Below are 13,693 nucleotides of genomic sequence, written 5' to 3'. Positions count from 1 at the left end.
GAGAACCCCTTTAACCCTTACATGATGATCTTGTCCCCCTGCAGACGACACCCGTGTTCAGAGAGAGGATCGTCATTCCTCAGCCGTGTAATTCAGCAACAGAAAGTTCCTGCACCGGAGATCTGACGGACAGCTGCTCCGCTCCGGAGCGGGCCGCCAGGAGGCGCATCCCACGGAAGAAGTCCAAGGTGGGCCACACACTCAGGTGTAAAGCACAGGTCATTGTCGGGGGTCTTCACCCACCCGGCTCTGTGCTCGGGAGCGATTTCACAATGTGCCGCTGTCTGTGTAGACAATAGATTTGAAAAATGCCTAAAGGGTTAATCCCTTCATAGATGAATTTAGCAGCTCTGTCCCAGAGATCGTGCAATTTACTGAATACTCAGATCTGCAGCCGAACTTCAGATGTTCACACTTTCTTGTTTATATCTCGTTACTTGGGAGACTTGCCACCACTGCCGGACAGTAGTCACAAGCTTTTTTCCAGATTTGAAGCGGGCCAGGACGGCTGGAGTGTGCCGTTACCAAGTAATCCCAGCAAGCTGCAGCACAGCACTTAGAAACCAGAGGGCAGTGGTGGTCGGGCTCCTAGGCAACGAGCTGTCAACAAAATAAAAAATGTTAATATCTCAACAACGACGGCAAACTTTATAATGCCGTAAATTGCAAAATTGCTTGTTCTTACCGGCACAGACAATATCTATCTATGAATTCCCCTTTAACCCCTTTCCGTACATCGGCATAAATTTACACCAATGTCGGACTCCCTCCCTTTGATGTGGTCTCCGGTGGTGAGCCCACATCTTTCCCAGCACTTATAAGCTGTTTTGAGCAGCTGACATGACATGTGCCCGGAATAGCCGCGGGTGGAATCGCGATCCACATGCGGCTATTAACCCGTTAAATGCCACTGTCAAACTCTGACAGCAGCATTTAACAAGTGCTTCTGGGAATCCGCCCCTTGGTGACCCCTGTCACGTGATCGCGGGTCACCGATGGGTTGGTATGACAACCAGAGATCTCCTGCAGACCTCTATGGTTGTCAGACCCAGATTGCTATGAGCGCCGCCCGGTTGTTGGCGCTCATAGCAAGTGAGCATTTCTGCTACATACAGGTGATCTGATCTTCGCCTGTATGTAGCAGAGGTAACCGGTAAAGTGCAGCTTCTCCCATCGAGACTATTGAAGCATGCCAAAAGTAACAAAATATAAGGCTGTGTGCACACGTTGTGGATTCGTGTGGATTTTTCCGCACCGTTTTTGAAAAATCTGCGGATTACCTGCTGATGTCCAGCGTTTTTTGTGCGGATTTCACCTGCGTTTTACCACCAGCCGATTCCTATAAAGGAACAGGTGTAAACCGCTGCGGAATCCGCACAAAGAATTGACATGCTGCAGAAAATACAACGCAGCGTTTCCGCGCGATATTTTCCGCACCATGGGCACTGTGGATTTGGTTTTCCATAGGTTTACATGGCACTGTACACTGCTTGGAAAACTGCTGCGAATCCGCAACGTGTGCACATAGCCTAAAAATTCAAATCACCCCCCTTTTGCCCATTGAAAATAAAATTAAAAAATCAAACCTTCAGGATTGCCCGATCTATCAATATAAAAAAAGAATTAACCTGATCGCTAAATGGTGTAACGATAGAAAAAAAAATAAATGCCAGAATTACGTGTTTTGTTTTTTTTTGTCGCCGCAACATTGCATTAAAATGCAATAACGGGCGATCAAAAGATCGTATCTGCACCAAAATGGTATCATTAAAACGTCAGCTCGGTGCGCAAAAAATAAGCCCTCATTCAACCCCAGATCATGAAAAATGGAGACACTAGGGGTATCGGAAAATAACGCAATTTTTTTGTAGCAAACTTTGTAAAAAAAATTACCACTTAAATAAAAAAGAACCTAGACATGTTTGGTGTCTATGAACTTGTAATGACTTGAAAAATCATAAAGTCAGGTTAGTTTTAGCATTTAGTGAACATGGAGGGGAAAAAAAAGTGTGGTATTACTTTATGCAATTTCACCACACTTGTAATTTTTTTTCCATTTTTGAATACACGATATGTTAAAACCAATGATGTCGTTCAAAGGTATGACTTGTCCCGCAAGGAAAAAGCCCTCACATGGCCATATTGACAGAAAAATAAAAAAGTTATGGTTCTGGGAAGAAGGGGAGCGAAAAACAAAAATGCAAAACCAAATATGCCTCTGGTCGTTAAGGCCCAGGGCAATTTCTTGCTTTTCCCACTTTTTATTTTTTTTATTTTTCCATCCCCACAACCGCACAATGGCTTGTTTTATGCAGGACCAGTTGTAGTTTTTAATGATGCCTTTCACTTTAACATATAATGTGCTGGAAAATAGCTCCCAAGTGAAATAGTGACAATCTCAATAATGTCATTTTTTTTTTTTTTTTGTGGTTTTGTTATTAAGCCGTTTATTGTGGGGTGAAAATGGCCCAGCAACACGATCGTGCAGTTCAGTATGATTTACGGAGATACCAAACTAACAGTGTATATATAGATTTTTTTAAAATTTTAATAACGTAAAAAAATTTTGAATTCTGTAAAAGAAAAAAAACATTTTGAGGCTTTTACATTTTTTTTTTTTCCCTGTCGAAGGAGCTGTGTTGTGTGCTGAGCTGACTTTTTCGGTTTTTGTAGGTCCCCCCCCCCCCCCCCCCCCCATCCAACTTGACCGGTCACTGTATGGGACAGTATTTTCTTATTGTACCAGTTTGTGCAATTTTGTGCTCAATGATATGTAATGATATGTAAATAAAAAAATATTGTACACATACAAACACTCAAAAAAAATAAAGGTAACACTAAAATCCCACATCCTAGATATCACTGAATGAAACATTCCAGTTGTAAATCTTTATTCATTACATGGTGGAAGGTGTAGAGAACAATTAAACATGAAAATGATCAATGTAAATCACAGCTAATATCCCACGGAGGTCTGGAGTTGGAATGATGCTCAAAATCAAAGTGGAAAATGAAGTTACAGGCTGATCCAACTTAAGCGGAAATGATGCTCAGTATTGTGTGTGGCCTCCACGTGCCTGTACCTCCCTACAACACCTGGGCATGCTCCTGATGAGGCGGCGGATGCTCTCCTGAGGGATCTCCTCCCAGACCTGGACTAAAGCATCCGCCAACTCCTGGACAGTCTGTGGTGTAACGTGATGTTGGTGGATGGAGCGAGACATGATGTCCCAGATGTGTTCAATCGGATTCAGGTCTGGAGAACGGGCGGGCCAGTCCATAGCTTCAATGCCTTCATCTTGCAGGCACTTCTGACACACTCCAGCCACATGAGGTCTGGCATTGTCCTGCATTAGGAGGAACCCAGGGCCAACCGCACCAGCACACGGTCTCACAAGGGGTCTGAGGATCTCATCTCGGTACCTAATGGCAGTCAGGCTACCTCTGGCGAGCACATGGAGGGCTGTGCGGCCCTCCAAAGAAATGCCACCCCAGACCATTACTGACCCACTGCCAAACCGGTCATGCTGGAGGATGTTGCTGGTAGTGCTCCTCCTGTTCCTCATTGCACAAAGACTCAGGTAGCAGTCCTGCATTGATGTGCAATCCTGGATGAGCTACACTACCTGAGCCACTTGTGTTGGTTGTAGAGTCCGTCTCATGCTACCACGAGTATTCTGCCACCGATATACGTGGATGAGATGTGTCTGAGGGATGTGATCACAAATCGCTATATAAACAATGGCAGGTAGCGTTACTCACTAACTGTGCTCCTAGTCCTTATCAGCTGTGCGTGGTGATCCGGAAGGATGATGCAGTGATACATTCAACAGGTTTATTTACAGTACCTTGGTGAGAGTGAGGACTGTAGGTTAGAGCTGTTACAGAATCACCAGATAGAGATAATAGAAGCTTCAGGTTAGAGGTAACAAGAGAATCCTTTCTCCAGCTCTGCAGCACATGTGGGATCCAAGATGGCACGGAGTACAAAAACAGGAAGAGAAGGAAAAAGATAGGAGGAGCTAAAGACAGAAAGGTGTTGTGGGAGAATTCCATAACAAATATTAGTGATATAGCAAACGGCCAGTAGATGGCAGCAAAGTATAACAAATGATAGAACCAGGCTTATTAGCACTACATAATGTCCATGTATGGCTGAAAGTCTATCATAATAAACTGAGCAGCACACTCCCCGTCTGAAATCCTTGGATTTCACTATACCATAAGTCTCGAATTGGGAGTGTTCACCAGAAGTGCATGGAGGGATACCTCAACCTGTAAGATAAAAACAACGCATGCAATGCAACAATAACATATTGAATAACAAGTCTAGAACGATTTCTTGAGGTAATCCAAAGGATAACCCATCTTCGGATTGGAGAAGCCGCGCTAGGCCAAACTGTCTCCAACCCATTTGTAATCCAAAGGTTGAAGTTCCTTGAAAGAGTTCCTACTGATTGGATGGATAATCAATCCTCAACCGGTATGAGTAAGATAATCTCTGATATAGGCCTAATGAAAGTTTTGGGGTCACCTTGCTTAGTAACTGTCACTTCTACCTTGCGTACCTTGCCATCGTCACTTGGAAAGGTTTTAGAGATAAGTCCCATAGGCCATGTGCTTCTTTCCTCCTTCTGGTCTTTCATGAGGATAATATCTCCTACTTGTAAATTTGGCTTTGTTGCCATTTTCTTCGTTTTTGGAGAAGTGTCAGGTACTCCCTCTTCCATCTATTCCAGAAACAATTAGCCAGATGTTGCACATATTTCCACCGTCTCTGATATTTGTTACCGGACACAGAGTCTTCAGGCGGGTTAGGAACAGTTCCAAGTTTCTGGGTGAGGAGAGTTGCCGGAGTGAGAATTGTAGGAGATTCTGGATCCGTAGATATGGGTACAAGAGGTCTTGAGTTTACTATAGCAGAGACTTCTGCTAAGAAAGTGGTCAAGGTCTCGTGAGTGAGTCTTGAAAGATTTGAGTCCATCAGCATAGATTCCAGTTCCTTGTGAAAAACATTCTGCTGCACATTGCATATCACAATGAGTTCACTCAGAGGAATGTCTTCTGCAGAGAGAGGCTTATGGCAGATATGCCAACTGTGACAATCAGTGTTACTGTCCTTATTGCGATAGCATTGTACAATGTGTACTAACCTTGCAATGGCACGAACCAGCCTCGTCCATCTTGAGAAGTGATCAAAACGCCGACAGTCCAAGCCAACCTCCTCCTTGAGTTTGGTGATGAAGGTGCTGACATCAGGACGGATCTCTGGGTCGACATCTGGATCCTCAAGGCTGAAGCTGTCTTCAACGGCAGTCTCTTTGCACTGTTCGTAAAGGAACTCCGGTCCTGTCAACCAAGAAGAGCTTGCGAAGGCACCAATAGACACTGGTCTAGTAGCAAGGTCCGCAGGGTTAAGATGGGATGGGACGTGCTGCCATTGCTGGGGTTTGGAGGATTTCCTGATCCTTTCCACTCGGTTACTGACATAGACGTAGAAGCGTTTCGTCTGGTTGTATATGTAGCCCAGAACTACCTTACTGTCTGTGTAGAATTTTGTGTCATCCACGTGAATAGCTAGTTCGCTCTGTATGAAGTCTGCAATCTCTATGGCTAGTACAGCCCCACAGAGCTCGAGTCTGGGTATGGTGTGCTCGGGTTTAGGAGCCAGTTTAGCCTTTCCAAACAGAAATCCAACATGGGCTTCATTGTTAGAGTCTACAACCTTCAAGTAAGCGACAGCGGCAATAGCTTCAGTGGAGGCATCAGCGAATACATGAATCTCCTTCCTTTGACTTGTAGTTAGGGATGCTGGAGTGTAACAACGTGGTATGTGGATCTTATCCAAGGCGCAAAGAGATTCTCTCCATGACTTCCACTTTAGTTGTTTGTCTGCAGGGAGTGGTATATCCCAGTCCTTAATGTACTCTGAGAGTTGTCTCAGCAGGAGCTTGCCTTGTATAGTCAGGGGTGCGACAAACCCAAGTGCATCATATAGACTGTTCACCACTGACAGAACCCCACGCTTAGTAAATGGTTTTTCTGCACCACTAACCTGAAAGCTGAAGGAGTCATTTAGCAAGTTCCACCTCAGGCCTAGACTTCTCTGTACTGGTGGATTGTCTGAGCCTAGGTTCAAGTCCCTAAATTCTGCGGCATGATCATTAGGGTGAAAGGCCTTCATGACAACAGCACTATTGGAGGCAATTTTATGCAATCTTAAATGAGCTTTAGAAAGCATACCTTGTGTCCGTTGGAGCAGATCTATGGCTTCCTCCACTGTAGGAAGGGATTTAAGACCGTCGTCCACGTAGAAGTCCTTTTCAACGAACTGTTGAGCATCCTTCCCGAACTCTGCTGCACCATCGGAGGCGGTCCTACGTAGGCCGTAGGTGGCGACTGCAGGAGAAGGACTGTTTCCGAAAACGTGCACCTTCATGCGGTATTCGATCATTTCCTTGTTGGTGTCGTTGTCTCGGTGCCATAGAAAACGGAGATAATTTCTGTGATCTTGTTGCACGATGAAACAATGGAACATTTGTTCGATGTCGGCGGTAATGGCGACCGGTTCCTTTCTGAATCTCATGAGCACTCCCACCAGGTTATTAGTCAGGTTCGGACCAGTGAGGAGAACGTCATTCAGAGATACGCCGTCATGTTTGGCGCTTGAATCGAACACCACCCTGATTTGTTTCGGCTTTCTTGGATGATACACTCCAAAGGAAGGTAGATACCAGCATTCTTCATCAGCTTGCAATGGTGGAGCTGGCTCTGCGTGATCATTGCGAAATATCTTGTCCATAAAAGCTATGAAATGTTCCTTCATTTCAGGCTTGTTCCTTAATGTTCTCTGCAGTGAGATGAATCTAGATAAGGCCTGTTCTCTGTTGTTAGGAAGCCTGGTCCTTGAAGCCTTGAAGGGTAAGGGAGCAACCCAGCGGTCAGATTCATTTTTGAAGAATCCACTGTCCATGATTTTAAGAAACTCCTTGTCTTCTATGGATAAGGCAACTTTGTTGTCATCTTTTGTTGTGTGAAACACTGTTCTCCCTAAGTCATCACCGTAGGGAGTGGGAATGATGTCAGGCTCCTGGACGGAATCCGAGAACCTCTCTTTCACTTCGTAGTGATGAAGGCATGGCTTAAAGTGAGTTGCGCGACCATTTTGGAGCACATACGTTTTACAGGCGTTGACTTCGGATGCCTTGTGACTCCTATCCAGACATACATCGCCCACGATTACCCAGCCTAGGTCGAGTCTTTGGGCGTATGGAGCATCATCTGGGCCGTTGCATTGTTGGCGTACCTTGTGGACCTTCAGAATGTCCCTTCCGAGTAGGATTAGAATATCAGCATTCATGTCCAGAGGAGGAATTTCATTAGTCAGGTGCCTCAAGTGGCGATGATAAAGTGCGGCTTCCGGAGTGGGAATCTCCTCCCTGTTATCAGGTATCTGGTCACATTCAATTAGGGTTGGCAAAGGTATATGCACGTTTCCCTTGATTGAAGAGACTATGTACCCAGAGGCTCTCCTGCCAGAAGTCTCAATACGACCAGAGCAGGTGTTGAGGGTGTATGGAGTCATTTGTCCCTTTATGTTGAAGATCTCAAAGAATTTGGGCCTTGCTAGAGATCGGTTACTTTGCTCATCTATTATGGCATACATTTTGGAGGCCTTGTCGGGTTGTCCTTCTGGATAGACCTTAATCAGACATACCTTGGCACAGCATTTAGGATCAGTCCCTTCTCTACATACCTCAGTACATGAGGAGGAAACAGCGGTTGCAGTTGGGTCAGGGACCTGTGGCTCCCCGCCATGCTTTTGAGCAGGGTTAGATGCTGCAGAAGGTTGTGAGTTGTGTGGAGCTGGCGTGGGATGCATGGCTGTGACGTGTTTATCACTGCTGCATTCAGTGCACTTAATGGCGGCCTTACACTCCTTAGCGAGGTGGTCTGAGGAGGTGCAACACTTATAACATATCCCAAGCTCCTTGAGGGTATCTATACGCTCCTGCAAAGTCCTTGCTCTGAATCCACGGCATTCTTTAAGTGGGTGAGGCCTTTTGTGGATAGGGCACATACGGTTACTGTCCATGACTTTAGGAGCAACATTATTTGTCTTAGTGAAGGCAGGTGTAGTAAGTGGAACGTCAGTCTTTCTCACAGATACTGTGTTCCTTGAATCTCTACGTTTGGCAATGTTATCATACCTTGTAGATGATGATGATGCTGGTGGAGTAGGCTCAGTGAAGTCGAAGCTGGGATCATTCTTCTTCCGAGCTTGGTCACTGATGAACCTGGAAAAATATGAAAAGGGGGGAAAGGACACATTATACTGCCTTTTATACCGTGAACCGTGGTCTGCCCATTTATCCTGCATGCCGTGTGGCAACTTGGACACTATTGGATTAACGCCATGAGCAGTATCTAGGTAGCTCAGTCCTGAAAGACGTGGGTCTAATTTTGCCAATTCTATTTCCTTTAGCAGGTCGCTCAGATCTTGAAGTTTTCTATTGTCCTTGTTAGTTATCTTTGGGAAGGTTTGCAGTCTTTTAAATAAGGCACATTCTATAGCTTCTGAGCTGCCATAGGTTTGTTCCAGTCTCTCCCAGGCTGCAATAAGACCTGCATCTGAATAGTCCACATGAACTGCCCTTATTGTCTTTATGCGCTCTGCTGATTCAGGGCCTAACCAGTTAACAAGCAAATCCAGTTGTTCCTTGCCGGTGAGACTAAGGTCTTGGATCACTGCTTGAAAGGTGGATTTCCAGGCTCTATAATTCTCAGCACGATCATCAAACTTTGAGAGACTAATGTTTATTAACTCCCGGCGAATCATGTATCTGGCGAAGTCAGACATGTCCGATCTCTCGGTCATTGTTGCAGGATGAACTTGTGGTATCCGTAGGGAATGTAAGTTCTCTGGCTTATATGACTGCGACAAATCAGGACGAAATGATGCGGCATAAGGGTTAAACTGCGGTTTAGTCTCAATAGGTTCTGCTGGCTGTGGCCTAAATTGTGAGTCAGTGCTGGAAGTTACCTTGTCCGCAGTAGGTGGCGACATTTCTTGACTTGCGGGCGCATCCGTGTTAGAAACTGGAGGTGGTGCTGGTGCAGATGTTGCATGTCTTAGCACGTAGTCTGAAGTTCGATCAGCTGCGTCTTCCATTTCTTCTGGAATAAGACAGTCCGGATTATCATCTTGTCCCAGTGCTTGTTCAAGGACCTTCAGTTTAGCAAGGGCTGTTGCTTCTTCCTTTTCTGCTTGGAGTATTTTTAATTTCCTTTGAGCTTCCATCTCATTTCTTTGAGCTTCCATCTCATTTCTTTGAGCTTCCACTTCCACTTCAGCCTCCCTTTTAGCAAAGGAGCTTTTTACTCTAGCTTCCTCTGCAGCTGCACGGATCTCCAGTAGCTTGTCAGACAATGTTGATTTCCTGGAGTGAGATGATCTGGAAGACCGAGCTGTGATTTTGGTCGATGTTGTGCGATGTGACCTAACCTCTTGGAGGTGAGCGATGCGGAGTTCTGCTTTATCCTGGGCATCTCGTACTAATGAGGTCTTTTCTTGGAGAAGAGTTTCCCTTTCAGTTACTTCTGCTGGGGCATCTTCTATGTCACAGTTACTCAGGAATGTGATGAACTTTGCAGACAGTCTCTGGTAGCGATCATAGGCGGCAGATAAACTCTTCAATGTGGCGGTTAAACCTGCAGCGTCACTGTGATAGCGTGGAAGAGCTGCTAAATAGTGATCAACTCTGCCCCATAAATGTTCTAGGTTATCATGGAACTCGTCTCTAGTAGTCTCAAAGTTCTCTCTGGCCTTTTGTGTCGGCTTGGTTACACGTTTGGGTCGTACGTCCTGCTCTGCAGTAAGTGTGGACTCTGCTCCTGCAGCATCTATGGTGTCGGGAACATGATGTGCTTCACTTGCAGATGGGTCCACGGTGCCCTTTGTGGACATGTTTTAGATAAGATGGCGGACGGTTAAGACTTGCTAGCAGACAATGCATATGCACACAGACACTGTTAACTTAGGTCTCTTGTTACTATTCTGCCACCGATATACGTGGATGAGATGTGTCTGAGGGATGTGATCACAATTCGCTATATAAACAATGGCAGGTAGCGTTACTCACTAACTGTGCCACCAGTCTCTATCAGCCGCGCGTGGTGATCCGGAAGGATGATGCAGTGATACATTCAACAGGTTTATTTACAGTACCTTGGTGAGAGTGAGGACTGTAGGTTAGAGCTGTTACAGAATCACCAGACAGAGATAATAGAAGCTTCAGGTTAGAGGTAACAAGAGAATCCTTCTCCAGCTCTGCAGCACATGAGGGATCCAAGATGGCACGGAGTACAAAACAGGAAGAGAAGGAAAAAGATAGGAGGAGCTAAAGACAGAAAGGTGTTGTGGGAGAATTCCATAACAAATATTAGTGATATAGCAAACGGCCAGTAGATGGCAGCAAAGTATAACAAATGATAGAACCAGGCTTATTAGCACTACATAAAGGTCCATGTATGGCTGAAAGTCTATCATAATAAACTGAGCAGCACAACGAGTGTGAAAGCAGAACCAACATTCAAGTGACCAAAACATCAGCCAGAAAGCATTGGTACTGAGATGTGGTCTGTGGTCCCCACCTGCAGAACCACTCCTTTATTGAGGGTGTCTTGATAATTGCCAAAAATTTCCATCTGTTGTCTATTCCATTTACACAACAGCATGTGAAATTGATTGTCAGTCAGTGTTGCTTCGTAAGTGGACAGTCTGATTCAGAGTTAGATTCTGTGGTTTAACAACACTGCAGATCTGGCCCTGTGATACAATGTATCAGTGTGCAGCTTGTATAACAGTGTGAATGTGGTGTCCTCTAAATAACCCAACATACAGCCATTAATGTCTAAAGTGCTGGCAACATAAGTGAGTACACCCCTAAGTGAAAATGGTCAAATACTGCCCAAAGTGTCAATATTTTGTGTGGCCACCATTCTTTTCCTACACTGCCTTACCCTCTCTTGGGCATGGAGGCCACTGGAATGGTCTTCCATAATGACATCTCGGAGCTGGTGGATTCTGGAGACTTGCTTGCTGACTTGCTTGCTTGCTCTCCTCGACCTTCTTTTTGAGGATGTCCCACAGATGCTCACTAAGGTTTAGGTTTGGAGACATGCTTGGCCGGTCCAGTTTCTTCACAAGGCAGTGGTGGTCTTGAAGGTGTTTGAGGTCGTTATCATGTTAGAATATTGTCCCGTGGCCTAGTTCAGAGTGGGGACAATGCTTTGCTTCAGTATGTCACAGTACATGCAGACATTCATGGTTCCCTCAGTGAACGAGTCACATGACACCGGGTAGGGGACATGGCTACTTGGGCACAATTTGGCCATTTTCACCTAGGGGTGTACTCACTTTTGTTGCCAATGGTTTAGACATTACTGACTGTGTGATGGGTTAATTAGAGGACAATTCCACACTGATGCATTGTATCACAGGGCGAGATCTGCGGTGTTGTCTCATGAAAAGATAGAATAAATATTTACAAAAATGTCAGGGGTGTGCTCACTTTTGTGATATACTCTGTGTGTGTGTGTGTATATTTTTTTTCCCCCATTTTGCGATCTTCTGTTGAGCTGCTGTGATGGGAGCCGGCTCGCCATTACTTACTGTTGGGTGCCGGCCATGTAACCTCCGCTCAGTAAAGTGATGGCGCACGGCTGCTGTACATTTACAGTAAGGGGTTAAAAAATCTACACTGATTGGCTGCAGCGGTCACATGGATGCTGGCTCAAAAAAAAAAAAGTGGGCAGCTCTATAACTTTATTTTATGTTTTGTTTTCTACTGGATGACCGCACTAACTTTGGCATTTTTTTTTTTTTTTTTTTTTTCTTGGATTTGACAGGTTAAAGTCCGCAGAGCGAGTATCTCTGAGCGCAGCGACAGTGAGTGTGAGCAGCGGAGAGAACCCGCCACCGGTGAGCGCCACCCACACACTCCGCCTGATCTGCGCCCTCTGGTGGCTGGAATGTGCACACAAAAAAAAAAAAAAGTTTTGCAGTTTCTGGCCACAGACACAATAATTGTGAACCTTACAAACAAGTTGTTATACTCTTCATGTCTTTTTTGCGCTTTCATTTACTCCGTGTGATAACGTTTTTTATTCTTCCATTGACAGACATTCGAGGGCTTGTATTATCCATCTGCCGTAGTTTTGAATATCACTCACCTTACCATGTTGAAGGGAAAAAATGATTGCGCAAAAAAAGAAAAAACAATACAACTTTTTTTAAAGTACTTTTGATATATTTTATAGTTTAGATATAACTTTTTTTATGGCTGTGGTGACACCTAATATTATTTTTTTTTTCTTTGAACTGAAAAAAGAAGCTTAAACTTTTTTTTTTTTTTTTATTTTATTTTACTTTTTAGTCCTCTTAGGGGACTTCTTGAACCCTCCATCTATACATCGCACCATTCTGTGATCGTCTCCTGATTCTGGTCTCCCAGAGATAAGCGGCGCAGTTGGCCGTCGGCCGGTCACTTGGTGACGTCGGTGCTACTTTATGTCCAAGCCTTGTTTTCAGGGTTTTGTTTTCCTGGATCACAGACATGGCTGCTTGTTTCCGGTCATAGATTGTAACTGTGTCCTGATGGTGCAGTTGTTTTGACTTTTTTTTTCCTGACGTCCATGTCAGTCGATGACTAAGGCATTTTTCTCCCGTTCCAGCATCCGTCCTGCAGCACCAGAAGGACATTGAGCGCACAGACAGTTTTCGGGAGCAGTTCGGCGTGGACTGGCTGCAGTACCGGCCGCACCTGGAGGATGAGCTCAGGAAAGACGACCCCACGAAGGACAGTCCGGCCCCTGTCAGACGCTCTCCCCTGTTCAATGTGGCCCTGACATCTCCGACCTTCCTGCAACCATCCATCGTAACGGACAACCCATCCACTGAGACCTCGACCCCCAGCCCGGAGAAGCCGCCCAGCCCGGGGGCCGCCGCCACGGAAGACGCCGATAGGTTAATAGAAAGGATCGAGGACGCTCTGGAGGATGGACTATGGCGGACGCGGGAGTCCAGCATGAAGCAGGAGGAACAGGAGGATGTTGTAGAAGGTGAGACATGCAGAACAGATAAATGCCAACATCTAGGACTCTGTCCCACCAGGACCAATGGGGGAGGGTTCAGACACTTTGCTACCAAGCGGGAATTTGGGGCTTTTTTGCCACCAGGGAGGAGTTTGGGCTCTTGCCTCTGGGCAGGGGGATGTTTGGGCTCCTTTTGCCTCCCGGCAGGGGGGTGTCGGGACTCTTTTGCCTCCCGGCGGGAAGGGGGGGTGGGTGTCCGGCTCCTCACCAGTAGGTATTAGATTTTTGTTTCATGTGACCTGATTTTCCCCCCCAGATGCCCTGTGCTCCCCAGTGACTGTGTGCCCTTTGGCGGATGGGCAGCCGCGTGACCCCGACTGGCCATGGGTCTTCCTTCGCATAACCCGACAGTCGCTCCTAGAAATCGATCTGCAGCGCGGCCGGGTGCTGGTCAGGAGAGAGCTGCGCTGCCTGCGGGACATCAAGACGACAGCCACACCGTGGGCTTGGAACGTGAGTACATGATGCTCGGGGGTGCACGGCGGACCCTGGCGGAGGAGATGGAGCCGAGATACGAGTCTGGCAGGGAATGCCCCAT

At 46.0% G+C, this 13,693-nt stretch overlaps 1 protein-coding gene across 6 annotated transcripts in view; it reads left to right on the top strand.

Annotated features, from left to right (window-relative positions):
- Nucleotides 1-13,693, top strand: part of STK11IP (serine/threonine kinase 11 interacting protein) — a 45,221-nt gene that overhangs the window by 15,862 nt on the left and 15,666 nt on the right. For all 6 annotated transcript variants that reach the window (XM_069732834.1, XM_069732832.1, XM_069732833.1 and 3 more), the window contains exons 12-15: nt 45-188; nt 11,911-11,983; nt 12,736-13,122; nt 13,412-13,608. In XM_069732834.1, coding sequence (XP_069588935.1) covers nt 45-188; nt 11,911-11,983; nt 12,736-13,122; nt 13,412-13,608 — 801 coding nt within the window. The remainder of the gene's footprint in view (nt 1-44; nt 189-11,910; nt 11,984-12,735; nt 13,123-13,411; nt 13,609-13,693) is intronic.

Source organism: Ranitomeya imitator, chromosome 7 (genome assembly GCF_032444005.1).
Source record: "Ranitomeya imitator isolate aRanImi1 chromosome 7, aRanImi1.pri, whole genome shotgun sequence".
Classification (NCBI taxonomy): Eukaryota; Metazoa; Chordata; class Amphibia; order Anura; family Dendrobatidae; genus Ranitomeya; species Ranitomeya imitator.
This window is presented reverse-complemented; position numbering and strand designations above follow the sequence as displayed.